General features: G+C 27.1%; 1 protein-coding gene across 2 annotated transcripts in view; it reads left to right on the forward strand.

The window, feature by feature from the left end:
* Positions 1-896: 896 nt before the first annotated feature.
* LOC129959978 (membrane-associated protein Hem-like) overlaps positions 897-23567 on the forward strand; it is a 54133-nt gene continuing 31462 nt past the window's right edge. For both annotated transcript variants that reach the window (XM_056072928.1, XM_056072929.1), the window contains exons 1-7: positions 897-1124; positions 4511-4621; positions 17492-17584; positions 19944-20000; positions 20126-20268; positions 20653-20743; positions 21599-21736. In XM_056072928.1, the coding sequence (XP_055928903.1) occupies positions 1020-1124; positions 4511-4621; positions 17492-17584; positions 19944-20000; positions 20126-20268; positions 20653-20743; positions 21599-21736 (738 nt within the window). In that variant the 5' untranslated portion in view covers positions 897-1019. The remainder of the gene's footprint in view (positions 1125-4510; positions 4622-17491; positions 17585-19943; positions 20001-20125; positions 20269-20652; positions 20744-21598; positions 21737-23567) is intronic.

A 23567-nucleotide genomic window follows, 5' to 3' on the forward strand; every position in this document is an offset into this window, starting at 1 on the left:
TACATGGATGGTGTTAATCAAATGGGAAGCATGAAATTAAATTATCCTGATAATATCGCAAAATGAAGATGTTGGAGATTCTAGACAGTTGTTAATTTTTCCTATCTGGTAATCCAGCTCTGAATATAATTTGTATTTTAATAAGAAGCTTGAAATTCCCAGACGAAAAAAAAAAAAAATTAAAATTAAAGTTAAAAAAAACTCTATATTCCAAATATTTTGGTCCTTCTTCATTTTCTTTTCTTTTTTTTAAATCTTGAAGGCATGGAGAATTTTTTTCTTGCTCGCTACACTAACGATTAAAACTATTGTGAGCATTCCTTGATTATTTTTTAATTTTCTCTTCTTTTCACTTTTCAACAAAACTTGTGATAATTGAGGAGCATAAAGACATATCTAACACTTCGAAACTATTATGGAATAATTTCATTTATGTGAGGGGGAAAAAAAAAACTCTTTCCGGTTCTTGCAACAATGAAATTTTACAATATTTTAAAATGATATATTTTTCTTTAAGGATTTGAATTGTTTACATTTCTCGGCTAAGTTTCTTTTCTATTTCCCGTTATCAAACTTGGAGGAGGGGATAACTTTAAATTTTATATTGATAGGTCAGACTAAATTCTAAAATGTATCATTTAAATAGCATAGTGGTTAATGCAAAGACATACTACATTCATACGCCTTGGTTTTGTTTATAAGTTATAGGGCCAGAAGGTTTTAAAAAAGTTACTAAGAACCAAGTTAGTCTGTTTATAACTACAATAGAAATTTTGGAGTCACAGTTTTTTTTTAGTGACATTTTGATTATTAATGCTCAGTTTGTTTGCTCAAATCAAGCATTTACAGCGAAATTATTCATCGAATGGCAATAGCGCATTAGTTTAGAATTTAGATAGAAGCGTTTACATCCGCTGGCTGTGTTTCTTGTTTTATGTGCGGAAGGAGCGTAATGTGAAAGTTAATCTTTTGATGTTTTAATGACTATTGATTGAGAAAGTCTTTATTTTAACACAATCATGGCACGTTCCTTGATACCAAGTCAGCAAAAGCTAAGTGAAAAGCTGACTATTTTGAATGACAGGGGCGTTGGCATGCTGACTCGCATTTATAACATTAAAAAAGTAAGTCGGATCTATGACAAATCGAGATTTTTTTTTTTTTTTTTTTGGAATTCATTATTTCTCTCATATAAATATTCTGCTTAGTAAGTGAAGCATTTATCACATGTTTTATTACAAGAAACTCTTAAAGGGTTGAATATTTACTAATATTTTTCAACTGCACATCAATGTTAACCAATCGCTGTATCTGTCTGCAAAAATTCTTGTAATTTTGATCATATTTTATTGAATTATACTTATCAAAAGTGTTAATATAGAGTTTATTAAAGATCTATTTGTCCAGTATGATTTACACACGGAATTTTAAAAGGCATGAGATGTGATTTTAGCATATCAGTGTTTATGTATGTCTCTACTTTGAATGTATTTAGAGTTATTTTTCATTTTTTACTGCCAGCTTTTATCAGCCGTAGTAATTTTTGTGCCATTTTTTGATTAATATTACTGTGAAATTTTATTAAAATTTTCTGCAAATTATAGACTGGAATTTTTTTCTAACAATTTAAAATGAACTTGTTTTTTTCTTTTCTTTTTTGAATATGAAATATTTTTTTTATCTTACCAAAGTATTAAGTGCATTTAGCTTATTGATATTTGTATAATTAATTTTTGAAATTAATTATCAGTTATTAAATCGCTTATTAGTTAACATTTAAAGTGATTTGGTCTATAAAATGGTCAAAGAAGAGCTGAGTGCAGTGAAATTAAAAATAGGGGATGAATTTTCATGTATAAATGCAAAAAGTATTTTTTTTTGTTTGTGAAGTAAAAAAACCCAAAAAAACTCTGTTTACAACTTGTGGATATTTTTCATTTATTCTGTAATTTTTAGATAAGCTGCCTTATAAGGATTTCTGTGTTTTGTGACATATATATCAGATTTTCTTACTTGATTCTTGTATTTTTGAAAGAAAAGCTGAAATAATATAAATTTGTTCCTTTGCTCAGAAAATTTTAAATTATCTAGGAATCATGAAAACTTGTTCTTTTTTGTTGTTGTAATATACACAGCTTTATATTTTTTCCTAAATTATTTGTAACCAAAGGTAATTCACAAACTATGAGTTGGTTTATTAATTCTAAATATTGAAAAAAATTTTCTTATTTGAGTTTAAAAAGTTTTGTTTAAAAACAGATTATAAATCATTGTCATTTACTGTATTTCACGATATGTTTATTGTTCAGTATATCGTGTTAGTATTGTGAAAACATCTGCATTACTAAATGACTTGAAATAAATTCAAACATACAGTACAGATCTTTGCTTTTTTAACAAGCTTGAAGTTTAATTATAATGATGAGAAATGGATCTGAACATAACCTTTTAAAGTGATAGTTTAATATTAATAAGATAATTGAGCAATATATGTTTATCAGAAGTATATTTTATAGCTTGAAATTTCTACCCATAAATATTTTTCTACTCAATATTCATTGAAAAATTTTTAATACCAGAAATGAAAAAAGTCTGGCAAGAAACATTTTAAAAAGAAAATCTCCAAATTCTGTAGTAAATCGGATAGTATTTGAAATGTCATTAATGAATGTATTATTATATTAAACAACTAATATTTAACTGCAGTTTAGGAGGAAATCAGTGAGACATTAAATATATATATATATCTTTCAAATTCAAGATAAATTAAAGTAGTGTCAGAAACAAATAAGTATGTTTTATACTTTGTTTTGAAATGAAGATGTCTTTTATAGTGCATTATATAACAGACTTTAAATGAAGAATAAATCTGTATTGGAAAATAGCCAAAAGCTGGAAATAAGATATGGCATCTTTCTTCATAGTTAAGAATATGTGTCAGTTGAAAAATTGAAAACTACATGAAATCTATTTGATCAAAGATTTTGGGAGGAATATGTTCAATAATAAGTTGCATTAAGACTGCAGAACACATTGTTATATATATATCCTAATGTTCTTTAGGGACAGATTCGGGCATTTTGTGACTCCTTGCAATACTTACTATGAGGTCCTCTCTTTAATAATTAATCAATTTAATTTCACATATCTTAATGTTTAGCGATGAAAGAAGTAATTAAAAAATGGAAGAAGTAAATGGAAAGAAGAAAAAATGGAGCCCTCTTTTCAAATAAAACACTGTCTCCAATTACACTAATTATTCTCTAACAATTATTGTGTCTAAAATTATCTGCTCATCATTAGGATCTGTTAGTATAACTTTTATATAACTTTCAACAATCGTAAAGTATCATTAACCTTCAAAAGATTTGGCCAAATTGTTTCTTTTCAAACCTGTCACATCCATGTAACCACTGTCAACTCTAGCAACTTCGAGATGAATGAATATTTGTCATTCATTCTGGCACCTTCAACTTAATCAACCAAAATATATGTGGTTGCAAAAACAACCATAGATTTCTTCCTACATCCCTATAACGTCTCTTATTGAAAAGAGTCAAAATCCCCATTTTCAAATTCCTTTAGTATCATGGTTTTTTTCTACCTTGAAGTCAGTTTTCTTGTTTACTTCTATAATTCTCATTTGGTATCAAATCATTAATAACCAGCTTTCATATATGAAAAATATTATCTGTGTTGATCCCATGGAAGATAATTAAAATATTTAGTAATTAATTTGCCATAAAATAAACTTTATTGGTGGGATGGAAGGTTACCACATTCCTATATTTAATATCACTTCCTATTGCATAAGTTATTAAAAAGGCATGAAAAATGAAGTTTTTATCACATTAAAAGCTTGTTTCCTAATTACTGCACAATGAAAACTGTCAGGTGATTAAGAACCCTAACCTGTTTCTCAGGGGAAAAATCTAAAAATGAAGATTGAATCTTAGAACCGTTGAATCTGATAATTCTAGAAATGTAAACTTAGCAACTTACCTTGTAACTGATGTAGGAAATAAATAATGACATTTAGAAAAGTTTTTATTTAACTTTTTTTAATACAGTTACAACTAAAGTGCAAAAACATTAGAAAATTTTTGAGGAAAAAGTGGGAAAATGTTAATCATCTTTCTCTTGAAATTCTTAAGGAAGGTACCCATTTTCCAGCTTGTTAAAGCTTCACCACTGTAATTTCTTTTTGTAGTTAACTACCTTGACCTTTCTGGCATTTGTTCATATTTTTTTTATGGCTCAGATACATTTATCCATTCAAATTTTGAATTCTTCACATTTTTAAATTAATTTTATATAAATTGAGTTTGAGTAAAAATATTTGAAAATAGAAGATGTATATTTTGTGAAATTTCATTTCAGCTTTTGATTTATTGACTATAGATTTCTGTTGTTAAATGACTTTGTTTAAATTCTCTTTCCACCACTGTATATATACTTATATTCTTTTTTTATGATTGTCATAATTTGTTTATTTTTTTGTTTTCTATAGGCATGTGGTGATAATAAGTCAAAACCAACTTTCTTAAGTGACAAAAGCTTGGAATCAGCGATTAAGCATGTTGTACGCAGGTTTCCAAATATTGATGCTCGTGGGAATAGTGTAAGATATATTTTCAATTATTTGTTATGTTTAGTTTTTGGATCACATTTAAATACTAATTAAAGTTATATGTTAAATTTATTCTGCTTTGGAGATATAATTTGATTGTTGGATATTCTGATAAATTAAACATAATTTTAATTTGATTTCTTAAATTAAAATTCATTTAAAATTAAATCATTATTTTCAGGGGGTATTCTTATGCAAGATCGGAAAATCTAAGTAAAGCAAAGTGTTTTGTACTATCTTCTTGTTATTAAAGTTCGGCATTCTTTAATTCAATTTTGTATTTTAAAATATCTTTCCCTATTTTAAAGCACTGTATTAAGAACAGTGTGAATTTATGATGTGTCTATTTTTAATATGTCAACATATTACTTTACTTTCTCGTAGTATAAGAGAAGTATAAATGTAGAAAAAGTGTTGTAATCATTAAAAAAAAATAAATGAAAATAAAACTTGAGATTTTATTTTTAGATAAACTTGAGATTTTCATGAGGCTCCATGTTTTAGACCTCCCTGGGTTCGAAAAATACATTTTTGGTAATGTCTGTCTGAAACAAAGATAACTTGGATGCTTTGAGCTGGATGAATGAAATTTGGTGTGCAGTCTTTATATCAGATTTGTAGATGTCTATCAAATTTAGAGTAAAATCTGCTCAGGAGAAGTCTGTCTGGTTATTTAAATATAAGTTAATTGAATACTACAAATTGAAGAGAGCTAGATAGATAAAATTCAGTACACAGCTTTAACATCTATAGGTACACACCTATCAAATTTTGGGCCATATCCAACAAGGGGGAACTGTCTACACTTTTTAAAAAAAGTAAATGCGATAATTCATAAACACAATGACTTATATATACTTCAGTAAATATATCAAATTTGATATAGGATTTTGTGACTACCTTGGACAGGATATGTGAGATTTTGTGTCAGTTGGTTGGGAAAAATAGATTTAAAACACAAATTCGATTTTCGGATACTATTGCTACATTCCAGGGATTAATCACCAAAAAGCTGCTCAAGGATCACCCGATAGATTCAATAAAAATTCCAAATTCATGCCAAAGATTAATATTTTCTAATTATTGTATACTAATGCTATGCAAAGAATTCTGTGGGATAACACTTTTAATTAGAGAGTATATGAGAAAATTTTGGAGTCCATTCCCTGTTTTTTTCATGTATAAAATAAGATAGTTTCTTGGTTTAAGAAGAATTCAATGTTCTGTATCTTTTTTTAAAATTCCAATTTATGATCTTTTGAACAGAAGTTTATAATATCCATTAAATTTAATTCCAATGTTCATTCATGACCAGTATAAAAGGAGAGTGGAAAGCTGCTGGTCGTGGTAAATACAGTGAATATTAGGGAAAAAAAGAAGTGTGGTTAGGTTTTCTTTTCCATTTTTTTTCACTCTTTGTTAAAATGTAGTATTTAATTTTGAAATTATATAAATATTCTAAGGCAGCTTGTACTAATGTGTGAACCTGGTGAAGAATCTGATAACCAAAAATAAGAAAGAATTCAGAGCCAGTTTAATTTAATTCCTGAACAATGTGGTGGTTAAAAGAAAAAGCCTAATATAATTTTACTTTTATAAGGTATGTTTCTGTAAGTTTTAAATACGTATTTTTGAAAATTCTCTGATAGATTTACTTGTAGTTTTCACTAGTCTCTAGATAATGCAATTATTTCAGGATTTAATGGCACAAATTACATTCATGCAGTTTGATATTGAAATGTGTTGCATCTTATTGTAGGGGGGAGAGGGTAAAAAAAGACATGATGTACTCTTTTAGACAATGTGCATTTATACTGAATGATAAATTATGTTTTTCTTGTGAATTACTATCAGATGTGTTGACTTTTTTTTTTAGTATGATTTAAGGATTATAAAAATTAGCATAAAATGAGGGAAAATGATTTAGAGAATCATATTTCTCTTTTTGTACCTGTGGATAGGAATTTCCTCCTTAAAGTTTACTGATAGCCAAATCAAATTTTCATTATTATATTTTGAGTAAAATTATAGTCAGGTTAGTCTAAATGCGAGTTCAAATGCATGGTGCCCGCTTATCCTGTTAGTTATTATCCTGTTACAACTATTACAGGTTATATATATATATATAATATAAGGGTGTATCTTGAAAGTTTTTATTTTAGAAATTCAGGATTTGAACTCCATAAAATGTTATCATAATAGTCAATATATACCCAAAAATTTTTTAGTCAGAATGAAAAATAGTCTCCTTGAATGAGCCTAAAGTTTGAATTTTTTAAAAATGAGATTTTCACTTTCTTAAATAAATATAAATAGAAAGCCAATTTGTTTTCAAGTTTTCATGTATAGTTAATAATGCTTATTAACAGCAAAAAAAGAAAAAGTGTAGCATGTAGAATTTAAATTTCCTGGATTAGCAGTAAAATTATCAATTTTTAAAAATAAAAATCTAATGTTGGTGATTTCATTTGCTTATAGTTTAATTTTTTTTTTAAAGTTTCTTACAACCATACAAATAAAAACAATTTCAAAATTGAAATGTGTTTACTAGATCTATCTTATTTTATGAAATTAAGTTATTTTTTTATGTGTGTGGGAGAAATAAAACTTAAAAAGAATTTTATTAAAAGCATATTATTATTCAAAAGTATTATATGTTTTATCCTCATAGAAACTTGTCTTATTTCATGTTTATTCCTTGATTGCTGCAGATGTAAAGTGACATTTAGTTTCAAACTTTGGAAAGTATTTTCTGCCAAGCAGTCTTGATATAATGAATCGACCATATTGTTAGAAATCCCAAATGTGTTTGAAAGCTTCTGTAATCTATTTAGCTTCTTGTATGTGTGAAGGAAGTTTAATTCCTTTATATTGCTAGTCCCTGTTTCAAAAAGCAGCTCTCTCTCTCATTTTGCTTCCTTTAAATAATTATATAAGGTGCATAGCATCATGAAAAGTCTTGAATTTGAAAACCATTTTTAAGCACTTTAAAAGTGCTTGATTTAAAAAAAAGGTTCTTTAAATGTGCTTTATTTTTTTTGAAGTGCAAAGAAAGCATTTTGTGGGGGTGCCACATATTAAGATAACATTTAATAACTTTTTTTCCCTCACCCTCTTCAACAATATGTAGTATTGTTTATTGAAATATTGGAAAGGTTATACCGAACAGACAGAACAAAATACATGCTATGTCATAGTTCTTGCAGCTTGAAAAATGTTCAAACTTTAGTGGAATTCAAAAATGAGGAAGAATTTGTTCTAATTAAGCCTGATAAATGTACATTTAACCTTTTTGTGTTAAAAAAATATGCAGGCTGGTCTGACGAGTCTTAAATAAGAATATGGCAGGGTGAATTTGGTGCAGCAAAGAAAACATGGAGAATTTACTCAAAATACTTATAGTGAAGTCTTGTTTGTCCATTACACATTCAATCATTGTTCTCAGTAAGATGTCGTTCTGGAGCAGTCTGTTGAACAATCTGTTAAAGGGATTTTACTGTACTATATTTAATTTTAATTCACTGCTGTGTGTAATTACATTAGTTGATTGCATAAAATCTAGTATAATGAAATTTTAGCTTTGAAGCCTTAGGTTTTCAATGATTGCGATTTCTTTCACATTTTTATTCATTCTGCCCATCTATTAAAAATTTATTTGTTGGACTAATTTCAATAAGTTTTAGTTTATATGTGTATATATATTGTTGGATCTAGTACCTGAAATTTCTAAAGAAATGAAAAAAAGATTTTCAAAATTTTTATTTTTTAGAGTTTAGATTCTATCTTTTTTTAATAATTTATCATTTTTTTAAAACAATTTTTGCTTTTTCTTCTTTATAACTCTTACAATTTTTTTAAAAAAATTTCATCGAAATCTCTCTATACATATAGAGGTTTGTCCTGATTGATAAAAAACTAGCAGCATAAACCGTTGAAGTTAGGAACATGAAATTTGGCAGAAGTTGCTTCTTGGGTATAGAGTGTTACTTAGAGCAGGTTTTTCAAAATTTTATTTAGAAGTTTAATTAAAAAATAAAAACAGAATTTTAATATATTTCTGCCATAATGATAAAGCTTATTATTGCACAAAAATATACTCGCACTCTTTAAAATGTTTAAAAAAGTGACTTTTCAATTATATCAATTTTGTTTGAATGAACTCCTTTTTCTTTTTAATTTTAGTAATTTTTCAAAAATTAGTTTTGGACACAATTTCTAACAGTGAATTTATTGCGATGAAATTTAAAACAATGCTATCGCTTCATCAAATCATTGAGTCACATTAAACATGTAAACATTGTGATAAAAAAATGCTTTCTTGCTTTAATTTAAAACTTTAAAGCGGTTCACTGAATAAGATTCTTCACTTGATGAGTGTTTTTAGATTTTAAGATAATGGGATATATTATTTCGAGCTAGCTTCAAAAAATACCTTTTAAAAATGCATTGTCATTAATTATTTCCATTTGCTTTTAACTACAAAGCTGGCATCTTTTCAACTTCATGAATTTGTTTCCGTTACTTATGGGAACTACAAATAATGAAACCATTTTCATTTCTTTGTAAAATATACAAACGTTTTTCTGTGATTTTTTTTTTAAAGCTAAAGTAAGAAAATTTTATTTCTTTTACATGTAGGTAAAAAAAACAGGTTTTAATTAAATTTTTGAGTTATAAAACATAAAAAAAAACTCTTTACTAAACTTCAGAAGTACAAAGCTATAAGATAATTTTTTAATAGTTTGAATAGCTCTAAAGGCTGTTATTCTTGTTTGTAACAAAAATATCTGGAAAACTGAATTAGAACATGTCATTATTTATCATCGGTTTTTGACAGTCCTTCCAATCTTGCGATGGTAGCCATCCTCGAATACTTTAGTTCTTTTCTTTATAAAGTTGTAAATAAAATGTTCTAAATTGCTAAATATTCGGAGTTAGCAAAAGAGGAAATTAATATTTTCATCCCAGCCATATGACATTTTATTTGTTGCTGCATATATAAAAATCAAATACAAAATGTTTGATCATTACAATAATGTCAACATTTTCGAAAATGATGTATCCCCTGAAATTAATTAGTAATTTGTTAATTTTAAGAAATATTGAAACAGTTCCAGATTTGTATTGTTAATTGTATAAAAGTTGATTTAATTTTTTTGTTAATGATTGTCTCTCTCCCCCCCCCCCCATTTTATGTTTTTGTCAAAGCCAAGAATTTATGATGCACTAATACTTTAAATTAAAAGACGTTCTACATTTCTGCAACTAAAATTGACAAAGAGACAAAGCTTTGAGAATCATTCTTTGCTACATTATGCATGGGCTGGAAAATTCAGTTTCAAGGAGACTCGTTATATTAGTGCACTTTTGGGATGTTTACTCATTAAAATATTTATACAAAACTCAATAAAATATCTCAAAATTGTGCCAGAAGATTTTTATAATTTTGGCTACTACTGTAACTCTTATCATAAAAAATATTCATATAGATGGTTTTATAATCTTTTTTTTTTATGTTTCCATTAAAATAGTATACAAGAGCTAGTATTAGAATTATCTTAAAAACTTTTGTGAAAGTATCTAATATTTTATACAATTAATAAAAGGCTTCTGTGTATATTCACATTAGCAATGTTCTTGTAGGAGATCTGGTGTAAACGAATTTGGACTACTTGCCTATGTATTTAATAGAATTTCAGCTTCTGTCTGTTCCATGTGTAGTTCTAAATGGTTTTCTAAATTTAGAAGAAAATTTTGCAATGATTTGAAAATTTTAATAATTTCTAATATGATAATAGAATTATAAAAATTGAATATTTATTTCACTTCTCATATGGGCAAAAGTTATTGTATGGATAAGAATGATTAATATTTTAAATAAAATTATTTAAAGTAATTTAACTTGAAATAATGAAAATAAATAAATAAAAGCAATAAATAAATGAAAATAAACTCTGAACATTGGCTAGCATGATGCTGCACTACCACCAGGTTATTTTCCCTCTGACCAATATTTACAATTTATTAGAATATAAGCTATTCCAAAACTGTTCATTTCTCATAATTGGTTGGTTGTTGCATTTTAATATTTGTATGAATATCTTGAAGATATACTACTAATACACCATGCTTCATTGCGAAATGAGCTTTCTAACACAAGTTTGTTCTTTATTAGACCATTTCAGCAGCCATCACAAGGAAAACCTGCCAGTTAATGTATAGTGCTTTTTTCAGGAGGTTAAAATTATGAAATTGAAAGCAACATACTTTGTCAATTTTGATTGCAGAAGAGTGAAACTTTCTTTACTTAAAATGTCAGTATTTAAAATTTTTTATATCAAATATAATTAATATGGTTGGGTAAAAATTAAGTGTTTTTTTTTTTTTTTCTATTTGTATATTGATTGAATGTTTTCTACCTAAACATAAAATATATTTACATCATTTTGAGCATTCTTCTAATTAGATGTACATGTCTATTTAATAGTTTAGAAATTAGCTCTTGACTCATCATTAGATTGAAGACTTTGTATATGGTTGGCTAAGAGAACTTCCTAAAATGTAAAATATTTAAGCACATGTAGCATAATGATAAAAAAATTAATAAGATACAATGATTTTTTAAATTTTCAAGACATATTTTCCTTAATTATATTTATTGATTTTTTGAATAATATCTCTTAACACTTATGTTTTAAAATTTTTTTTATAATCATACAATCTATTCCTAACTCTTTAAAGGTTATGATTACTTTAGAGAACATAAATTAAAGCATCTAAAATTCACATAAACAATACATTGTAGGAACTGTTTTGTGTGGGAAATCCATAACGAAAGAAAAAGAAAAATATGTCAAGGGACTTCTCTTGATATATCATTTATTTTCCCTGTGCGTTTTGAATGAATCATGCCTGTCTAGTGCAGGGAAGGAATGATCTGAAATATCTTTAGAAGTAATAGGTTATGCTAGGCATATATTAGGAGACAGTTATACTTACAAATATTTGATTGGCCAATACCTTCCGGTTAAAGGTCTGTTTGTTTATATCTAGATATGTATATATATATATATATATATATTTTCCTATTTAAAAGAATTTAGATTTTTTTTTAATTCTTGGCTCTAAGAAAATGAGTTGGAAATTGTAGTGCCACTTACCTTTCTAAAAAAATTGATGGAGGTAAAGAAATTTTAAATACAACAAATGCAGTTTTTTCAATTATTTTTTGTGTTAGTATTTCCCTTTAACTTTCACTGCAGCAATTTCAAGATTTTATCCTACTAAATTTGTGATTAATTAAAAAAAAATATTTTCATCTGATGACGCTATTGGAAGTAGTGCGTGTTAGTGTTATCGAAGACAGTTCATTGAAAAAGACATTACTAACTTTAACAGAATTATACAGTGAATGACAAAATTATGCACCTCTGTCCATTATTGTAACATTTAAGTGGAATTAAGTGGAAAACACATTAAGTGGAAAAATAATGCTGCAGTTTTGTCATTTTTAAAGTTTTTTTTAATCAGTAATATCTGAAAAATTAATTTCACTGAAATAATTACCCTTAAATGATATTAATTTGAAATGTTATACAAAATTTTTTATCATAATAAATTTTTTTTCCCTACCTGCATCTTGTGCCATAAGTTATTTATCTGGAATGTTTCAGAATTACATGTTAATTTTTATCTTTCAATATGCCTGATAAAACACTATCATTAGAAAGAAATAGATATTAACTCTCTCATTCCTGTAATCATATAAGTTCAGGTATCACAGAAGTTTGTTTCAAAGATAAGAAAAATTTCCTTCCCATCTCAAAAGCCACAAATGTATGAAAGTCCGCTTAAGTGATGGCTACTAAAAAAATGTATGCTCAAACATCTTTTGAGAGTTCTCTAAAAACTTCCCTGCCCCCAAACCCACTTAGGTGAGATTGTCTAACAAACAAAGCACACACTTTGGGTATTTAATCAATCACACTTAAAAAAGGGGGGAGGAAATTTGCTGTGACATCCAGATGTCTGGGGCATTCTTTGTTGAATGAGTGTTTGTGGCCTTTTAGTACTTTTGGTTTAAGATAAAAGTGAAGTATTAATGGAATTAAGGCTTTAATAAATTTTTGAATTATGGGTAAGGTTGTGACTAGTTTATTTTAAATGCTTTCTGATCCATAATATTATTTTTTAAGCATATCTTTGCACTTTAGTTATATAAAATATGTATAAATATAAATAGGGAAAGTTGGACAGAATGAAACAAATTTCACAATTTTTTTTTTTTACTTCTTTAGGTTATACTTACCGACAGGTGCAGTTTATAAAAATCTAATACTATGCTATTTAATTTATTTAAAAAATACAATAACAGCAAAATACAGACAACTTGCTTTTATTTGCACTGTTAAAAATTATAACACTTTTGTCCCACACCTCCCTTATATGAAGGAGGGATGGGACAAGGTTTGAGAAAATTAATAAATAATATATTCTGATATCCTTTTCATTCAATAATTTATGGGTTTGGACATACCAAACGGTTGATTTTTGAAATCTTTATTGGTGCTGTCAGATCTAGAAAACTTTTTTCTTAACCATTTCCACTGAATGCAATATGTTATTAATATACCTAATTTTCTTTTTTTTGGTATTTAAACTTTTTCTTCCATATTCATGGAATTTTTATATATATAAAAAGACAAAATTAGCAATTCTTTTTAATTTAGAGCAATAAAAGTTGTAATAACTTTCATAACATTTTGTGTTAATTATGTTGCTTATTACTTAATATTTATTACATTGCTTATTACTTTATAATATTTAGCGAAGAGTTTACCTTAACTGAAATTAGGTAGTAAGCATGATTTTAGGTAGTTTTTTTTTGGGGGGGGGGGAAATGATACAGAATGATCTACAGTATGAATTCATATTTTATATGGTACAATTAACAAAATGAAAGACTAACAAAGCATGTTTACGGATTCTAGTGCTCTTAAGTAAATTTTTGAAGAGTGGGATTTCATTTAATGCATTTTGTTTTGGTTAATGGAAACTCAGCTTTTTTTTGTTGGTGTACATAATTGCTTTATATTATTATATAACTTAATAATGTATACTAATTTATATATTTTAATAATTTAAAATCATCAAATTGCTATTGCATTGTAACACACCAACAACTAATTTTATTAAACAGCATTAAGAAAAATTAAAAATTTTAATAGTTAGCATATTTAGCTATTAAGATAATGCATTGAAATGTCCCATTCCTCCTTCATTGATATTGTTTGATTCCTCCTACTGCAGAATTTTCTTAAAAATGCATATCGCATAAAGCACACTACATTTAAACTTGATTTGACTGTTAGTTTATAAACACTATATCTTGTAGTTTATTATACATTTTAAATATTTTTATTTTATTAATAATAAGATTGAAAAATTAAAATTTTATACTTCTGAGTCATGAAAATCATATTTTCTGTTTTAAATAAAAATGTTATGGCTGGCATATCAATTAGGATGAAGTAAGAGCTATAGTTGCTCATTCTAATGGGAAAATTAGAAATAGATTTTAATCTTTTATTTAGATATTAATGCTGTTGTCCCATTCCTCCCACTGTCTGCTTCCTTCCACCCCCCCCCCCACGATAAATTCAATGTATCCATACTTTTAAAATATATTCTATTTTAATTCCAATTTAATTAATGGGTCATGTGAATCAGTTCTTTTCTTGAGCCCCCCCAGTAATGATAGGATTTCGAATTTCAATGATATAAATTAACAAATATTTTGAATCTCTTGTTCTTGCGTAAAATTTTATATTTGCCAGTGAATAGACAGATGTTTTTCTAATATTGATCATACAGTGGAAGCATCTAAAATTTTAATATACCTAGTTATTTTTTACCTTTTATCTAAAGATTTTAAGTGATTCGAAATTGAAAGGAGTTTAACTTCATTTGTTGTAAAATTATTAAAGTTTTAGCTCATTTCTCAATGCGTTAAGAATTTGCAAGGTAATATTTTAGAAGTGGATTCATCTATATTTGATTTAATTTTTCAGCTGACAAACTTTGAAATTTGAACATACATTTAAAGTTGAATATTTTGCATATCTTCTGATTTAATATTTCTAAATTTCATTTTTATTACTAAGTTTTGTTTGATAAATCCTGGTAAATAATTGGTGATATTCCTCTTGAATATTCCTGGGTTGCAGTGCAAAGCAATGTGGTTAGAGCTGCCCAATCAATAAGGTGAAATGAGGCTAAATAAAAAAATATAATGAACTTTTTTACATTTCTCTGTTTTGAAAAAAGTTTTAATTTTTTAGTTATTTAATATATCTCATAACCCTTTATTATGAATATTGTAGAATCCTGTAATTATTTTTTGTCTTGTATTCATAACTAGATACTTATTTTTATATGGTTTCTAAACTTAATCAAAATTAATCAATTAATGGACCATTAAGTTCTGAAAATATTATATTGTCATCAAAAACACAGAACTGTACAAAATTTCGGAATCCTAGTGTTTCTGAATTATATACGAAATGCATTCCTTTTAAATCTGAAACAAGTTATATAAAAACCACATTTTAGTTGTTGATTGATTGGATTGATTTTTTTGAAGTCTGAATTGTTTTGAGTTGTTTATTTGATTGTTTGCAGTTTTGTTTAGTTAATTTGTTGAAGTTTTGATTGATTGAAGCATTTTTTTTAAAATAAATTATTAGAAAAAACTTTCTTTCATAAACAATTCCACTCAGTTATGTTAAAAAAACTATTAAAGTGATTTTTTTTTAAAGTAAACTATTTTACAATGAAAAATTTCTGTTTTTATCAATGCTAAATGAAATTGCTTAAACTAATAAATATATAAGAGCGTATATTGGCAGAAATAGTTTTTATGTGTTATATTGTTTTTCAGTTTGATTGTTAGTTGATGAAAAATGGCTTTGTTTTCATAATGACTGACTTAAGAGTTAAAGTCATTTATCACGTTTAAATTACTTTTAAGTTTCTAAGAGGTGTTGAAAATATCAAAAATGCTCCTCCCCCCCCCTAATTTTATAATGTTTGCTTGTAATTTTGATTTTTTTTTCTATTGATTTCCCAATTTGGAAATTATATTTAAAACATGCAAGCATGATTTTAAATGTTTTCCTCTATAAACACAGATGATTTAAGAAAATCATTACAATAGTTATAAATTTAAATTAGAGCATTTGCTTTCTAACTTCTCAAGGAAGAAGTTTATTGAATACCAGCTGTATGGATACTATTCAATTTTTAATCTTTTAAAGAAAAACTAATGTTATTCCAAATAATTTCTCCAAGTAATGGAATAATATGAATAGTGTGTAGTGAATAGGGGGAAAAAAACCTCTCACATTTTAGATATTCAGATAATTAAAGTTTAAGGGAAAGGTATAATTTTTTTTTTTGAATTTTATTTTTTGTTTATTTTTTACTAGCACAAATTAAAAGCAGGAATGCATAGAAAAGCATGTTACATGGTTTAAATGACATTGTAGACCTAGAAGTGGTTTAAAGAGGTTGACTGCAGGCAATTCAGGATGTGTAATATCAAACATTTCTTAAACAATAATTATAAAAGAAACGTTTCTAAGAATTATTTGTCATGTAAATTTGTTCCAAAAAGGCCAGAAAGGAACTCAAGGCCAATGAAAGATTTTCAAAACTTTGAAAAGTCGATATTTCTTTTTTGTCTTTAAAAGACGGGTATGGTAATTCTAATACAATCTTTTCTTGATCATATACATTGTCCCATCCCTCCATTTTTTTTTTTTTTTTTTTTTTGCAATATTATGAGCAAGACATATAAAATGTTTTCATAAATTGTTTTAACATCTCCTAAGATATTTCATTATTTGGTCATATTGAACATTTTGTGGAGTTTTTTTGAAACATTCTTTATATAGCCAATTCTTTGAACATGTTGACTGCATCAAAAGTTATTATAGCTGTGAAAAGAAACTAACAAAATGATATTCTAAAATAAGTGATTTTTTTTTTTTTTTTTTTTTTTTGTTGAAAACAAAAGTTATTAAGAGTTTCACATTTTAAGCATCATTTCAGTTACATGATTTCCTACTTCAATTACAAAAAATATGAAATAATATAAACTGAAGAACATAATTAGCTGAAATATTATATATGTTATTCCATATAAAGATATAACACGGGAAATATTCTGTTGTAAATCATGATAGAGAATTCAGTCTATCATACTGCTATCATTTAGGTAAAAATCTCTAAATCTAAATTTGAGTTAAAATCAGTTTAAACTTTTGTAACTTTTTAAACGGTTGTAAACTTTCATGATAGATTAATTGGTATTTAGATTTTTGGTTTAAATCAGTTGGTTATTTGTTTAGTTGATTGGTTATTGGTTTCAGTATTACTCTTGTCTGTTGCAGTAATCCATCTGAAGGTTTTTTTTGGAGGGGTGGGGGGTCAGCTATTTACTTTAATATTGCCTTTGGTATTGTCCACATAATCTCTTTATCATGTCATTATAACAAGTAACTATTTTGAAGACAGTTATTTATTTTAAGGATAGTTTAATTTATATCTCAGCTTCATTTTCTGAGTCACCTTCCAGCCTTGGCCCAGAATTTTGATTCTTAGAGTTATTTGAACTCGGCAGGGGTTTTGGTGATAGAAAATCTTAGAGAATTAGTGTTAGAAGCATAAATCATGTAACATTTTTTTTATATTGTAATGGAGAAAATTACTCATTTTAGACAAAGTTGAAATTTAGACCAATGATTTTTGTAATATTTGTTTAGATTTCTTCGTTAATGAAGTTTTTCTCTTTTTTTTTAGTCTCAACTCAATGCAGTTTTCAGTATTCGCCAAGAAATAATGAAATCCTTATCTTTATACTATTATACCTTTGTAGATTTGTTGGATTTTAAGGTATGCACCATTTTTTTATACTTTTAAAAAAATTATTTAATTTTTAAAAATGTATGTGTTAACTATCTCTTGTTTATTTCAAATACATGACAAATGAACTGACTATTTGTGATGAATTACAAAATGATAAAGAATAGCATAAAAAGATATTTTACTATAGGGAGAAATTGGATATTTATCTTAAGCTAAAACAGTTTGATATGAAGACTACATATTTGCTATTGAATCTCATTTCATCCCCATTTAATTCCATGCAAATGTTTTTATCAAATGTCCCAAGCTTTCTTTAAAACAACTATCTATTGCTTATCATGAAGTACACAGATCTTGTTTCAGACAAGATTTCGGCTTTTAAATTAAGAGATTTGGACTGTAAATATTTGATCATAATTGAATTTTATCTATTTTAAAATTTGCTGTGAAAGTTGGTATCTTTTTTTTTTTTTTTTGAAGCTGTAATTTTATTTCAGTGTCCCCCCCTCAATATATATATATATATATGTAACATTATTTTGGTTGAAGTAGAGTGCAGGTTTTAAGACATAGGCGAGCCGTTTTATTTTCAATTTCGTTTTATTCTATTCCGAGTGGCAGGCATGATAATTTACAAGAAGGCGCAGTGCGGAACAAAAGCAGAAGTGAAGAAGAGTGAAAAAATGATCACTAGTCTTATATAACATAGTATTTCCGGCCACGCGCCGATGGAATACATATGTTGACCTTGAGAAGGACAGCGGAAATATCACTTTCATTTGATACGTAGTACTGATGATACATTAGTTTTACAGAGGTATTAATTAAACCGAAAGTGGAATTGGAGCACAAAATAAGAGAATATTTTTAGAATGAAGTTACTATGGGCTAAATTAAGATAAAATCTTGGAAATTAATTAAATTGAAATTAGAATTAAAATATCATTACACACACACACACTATTCCTTGGAAGTAAAATGTTTTTATGTGTTTGGAGATTTTTTTAAAAAAAATATTTTTAACTTAAAGAATTTTTCAGCTATAGATTTTTTTTTAAATATTGTGTACATTTTATTTACTTTCCAGAAAATTGGATATCCCTCCCCCATTACAGCTAGTATTAAATTTTACATGTCTCTTATTGTATTTATCACTAATATTTTTTGGGAGTTTTATGTATCATTTGTTCATGTTTTGATACTTGATTTACTGAAAGACTGAGAGGAGAGGTTTGCCTTTCCTGATAGCTATTTTTAAGAGAACATATTTGTAGATATATATTATTTATATTAATTTCTGGTGTATAAAGAAATGTATTTTTATTTTATTATTGCTATTATTTTGCTCCTTATGGCTGAATTAATGCTTCACTGTTATTGAAGGATCCTTGTATAAAATTTTATAATAAATTGATAATTAATAGATAGAAATTCTTGATCATTCAAAAATTTATTGAAATAAATCAAATGCATGAAGTGTCCAAAATATTATAGTAATTCTTAATACTACTCTTTTTAGTATATGAAGATTTATAAGTTGTAAAGCTACTCCAGTTTCTTCTCATATGCTTTATACTATACTTTCTCGAAACATTTCTTGTGCTTAAAAAAAGAGATTATAATATATGAATTCCAAGATCATCACGAAGCATTTGCTATATTCTGAAAATGAAATTGGAACAGATCTGTAGACTTCTCTTCTATCCACTGATTTCTAAATCCTTTTGTTAAGGTTTCATTCTCTTTAAGGAAATTCCAGTTAAGTTTTAATTTTTTTTCACCTTGTTTTCATTTGTCCTTGTGAAGTCTTTGCTGCTTAATTAAAATAACTTTTAAAGAATGTCACAGCTAGCTGGATTAAATTTCTTGCCCATGGGTTTCAGCTTAATAAGTTTTTATTCTGTATATCTGTCTTTAAATGTTAGGTATTGTATATTGATTGTTATTTGTCATATTGGAAGGAATGTAATAATGATTAAGTTTCTCACTTTAACAGCATGTTTTTTTACAAAATAAATAATTGTAAGAAGAAAAATTTCTTTTTGGAGTAAATTTAATATATATACACTATACAGCTTATTACTTGAGAACTATGAATATTGCATATTGATTATTAATAATACTACAGTGAGAAATTGAAATGCCAAACATATTGTTTCTGTCTCTAAGTTCATAATATTTTTCATGAGTAATATAATGTTGTAACTCTTTGCATGTTATTTCCTATCAAAGATACTATTGTCGCAGAGAAGAACTCTGTTTCTATATAATGAGATAAACCTTTGGATTTTATAATTGACCATTTCAAACATGAGAAAAGAATGTTTAATATTGAATATTGAATTAAAGTTGCTTCATGTTGTTTTTAATCTTTTTTTTTTTCTAGGATCATGTTTGTGAACTCTTAACAACTCTTGATGCTTGTCAATTGCAGCTGGATATAGTAAGGTTTTCTTATTGATAGATTAAATGAAAAGTTTCTTTTGATCTTCTTATTGAATTTCAATTTATAATTTATTTATTTATTAATTTTTTTTTTTTTTTTTTTTTTTTTTTTTTAAATTTCAGACTACTAGCTTTGATCTAACAAAAAACTACTTAGACCTTATTGTTACTTATATGTCATTAATGATTCTCTTGTCGAGAGTTGAAGACAGGAAAGCAGTGTTGGGTCTGTTTAACACAGCCCATGAAATGACGCATGGTCATAAGTAAGTTATTTATTTAATGCATATAATAACCCCATTTTCAAAATATTAAAGTTTTTCCCTAGACTAATTATTGTGTTATAGTTTGTTATAATTTTCATAACCAGAATATTTTTGCATTCCATTTTGAGCTGTTTAAATTGAGAACTGGAACTATTGATGCCTATTCCTTAAAGAGTTATTGATAATGCTGTTTTTCATAAATGAAAAAAAAAAAAAGAAAAGAAAAGAAATTTTAGCATGTTTAAGAATGTAGTTTTTAACTAGTTTAACATTTAAGGAATTCAAATATTTGTTGATTTTTAGCTCCTATTTTGTCTTGTGGTAGTTTCCCCTCCATTATAGCCTTTAACATCCCATTTCATATTTAACTGTTTCTTATTCCAGTGATCCTACTTTTCCTCGCATGGGACAGTTAATTTTAGATTTTGATAACCCACTAAAAAAGTTATCTGAAGAGTTCATTCCACATTCAAAAGTAAGTAAATTTCTAAATGTATCACATCATTGTTAATGTTTTCATAATTTATTTTAGAGATCAGGGACTAAATGAGCTATAATATTTTTGGTTTTCATGATTCCTTAAATCAGAATTAGTTGATTAGATTGGAATGCCATCCTGGAATAAGTTATTCTTAGTATGAAATATTTATTGTTGGTCAAAATTTCTACTTAAGCTTTGAAGGTCCCAGTTATCTGCATATGTACTACAGAATCATTTATAAAATTTTACGAGATGGGTGCCTGAACTATATAAATCTTCATTTATATTCAGCTGAAATTGAAGCAATATACACGATACTCTTGCTTTTCTAATCTCCCCTAATGAATGAATGAATGTACTGTTTGTAATTGACCTCTTCATTAAAATTTTGTATTGATTTGAATGTAATGTCATTTTAAATTATATTTTGCATCTTTTATAAATGGCCAAGAAATTTTTTTTTTCCTTAAAAAATTATTTTTAAAAAACAAAACCTTCATTAGAAATGTTTGAGTTTGAAATAAAATTGAATGCGTTTTGGCATTGTGTGAAATTTTAGTTGAATGACCAGTTGAAATTTTATTGTAAATGAAATGTCATACTTAGTAAATTATAAATTAAGTTTTAGGAGAATTTTTCTTCTCTTTAATCTACTTAAGCTTTATCTACTTAATTTTTATTGTAAATATAATGTTATACTTATTATAGTCGTTTTTAATTTTGAATTATATATTTTTTTGGTTGAAATAAATAAAATTTCATTGTGCAGACACATCCATCTTAGATGTAATTGTGTACTATGTTATGTTAAAAATGCACCAATAAATTGCAACATAAATTGTGTTTCAGCTACTTTTCCAAGCTCTGATGTCACTACAACAGGTATTTCCTCGTCGAAACTTGACTGTAGAAGAATGGCGTAAAAGCCAAATGCTGAGTTTAGTTGCTAGCCCAGTTCAAATGTTGAATCCTGCCCAGACTGAAACAGTAATTTTCATATTTTCTATGCTTCGTTTTATTTGTCTGAATTTATTTGTTTTCGTTTTCAAAAAGCTAAATTTTTTGTATTATTGTATCTGAATACATCAAAATATTAGAAATGCTGCTTCATTATTTTGTTTGGTGATATATACAGTGGATAAAAAAAATATTGGCAATTGTCTATAAATGATCATATTTGCTAACAAATCATGTTTACAAATTTCATTTTAACATAGCGATTACAGAAGGAGAAAAGACAAACAAATATAACGACATTTTCATTTAAATATTCTTTTAGTCAAAATCTACGAGAAAATCCAAAATTTACATGATAAAAAAGTATTGGCAAAATTATGAAATTGACAAAATTATGAGCGGAAACAAAATCAGTATATGTTTAGTACTTTGTATGCATACCTTCTGCATCTATAACAGCTTGTAATCTATTTCTCATAGAGGAAACTAAGGTCTTTCTTGTACTGTTGGGAATTTTGTGCCACTCTTGCAAGAGTAAACGTTTGAGGTCGTCTTTACTTGAAATTTTATGTTTCCTGATTTCCAGCAGGTGCCATACATTTTCAATTGGATTGATGTCAGGCGATTGAGGTGGGGTTTTTAACTGGCGAGGAGCATTGTAGAGTAGTCATTCACTGGTGAGATTGGCTGTATGCTTGGGGTCATTGTCTTGTTGAGAAACGAATGATGTTCCCAAGCCAAGATTTTGGGCACTGATTTTTAAGTTATGGCGCAAAATGTCAATGCATGTACGTGCTGTCATAATACCATCAATAAAATACAGATTGCTAACTCCATTAGCTGCCATACAGCCCCAAACTAAGATGCTGCCTCTACCATGTTTTACAGTAGCAGTTAAATGTTGCTCTTTCAATTCAGTATTTGGCCTCCTCCACACATATCGTCGTCCATCACTGCCGAAAATGTTAAACTTTGATTCGTGGGAAAAAATAACTGTGTTCCAAAACTCTTCGGATAAATCAACGTGGGATTTTGCGAAATCTAATTTCTTTCTCCTATTTATTTGCGAGATGAATGGTTTCTTTCTAGCTGCCCTTCCATAATAACGTCCCTCGTGTAAAACATTCCGTACAGTCTGTACGATGAAAGTCTTTTGCGAAGTGAAAGCAACATCTCTAGCTATCTGGGGTGCACTTATTTTAGGGTTTTTCTTAACCTTGTTAGTAATGGCACTTTTTCTCTTGTAGAAAATATTCGAGGTCGTCCACTTCTAATCTTATTTTCCATTGATCCTGTTTCCTTGAACTTTTTTACAATACTTCTGACAGTAAATAAACTTATATTCAACTGCACTCCTTATAGCACGATAAGTTAAACCTTCATTTCTGAGCCTAATAATAATGTTTTTAACACTAACGTCCAACTCCTTCGATTTCGAAGTCATTTTACTGCAGTAATCGCAAAATAATGCATAGACACTTTTGGAGTAATTTTGCAGACTTTATACCGGTATCTTATCAGTCGAAACACGTGACGTCAATGTAACAAAATTTGCATAGCAGTTAAAACTTTGCCAATATTTTTTTGACATGCAAATTTTCGATTTTGAGAGAAAAAATCGTAGAAAAGGCAAATTAAAATAAAAGTTTAATTTGCCTTTTCTACGATATCTAAGATGTCTTGTATTTAATTACGACAACTAAAATTGCATAACATTTTATTCATTTGTCAATATGAATAAATTAAGGCAATTGCCAATACTTTTTTTACCCACTGTATATATATATATATAGCTTTTAATATGACAAACAAATTTTTAAAAGAGGGGTTTTCACTAGTTTTATTTGATATAGATATAATC

Source organism: Argiope bruennichi, chromosome X2 (assembly GCF_947563725.1).
Source record: "Argiope bruennichi chromosome X2, qqArgBrue1.1, whole genome shotgun sequence".
Classification (NCBI taxonomy): domain Eukaryota; kingdom Metazoa; phylum Arthropoda; class Arachnida; order Araneae; family Araneidae; genus Argiope; species Argiope bruennichi.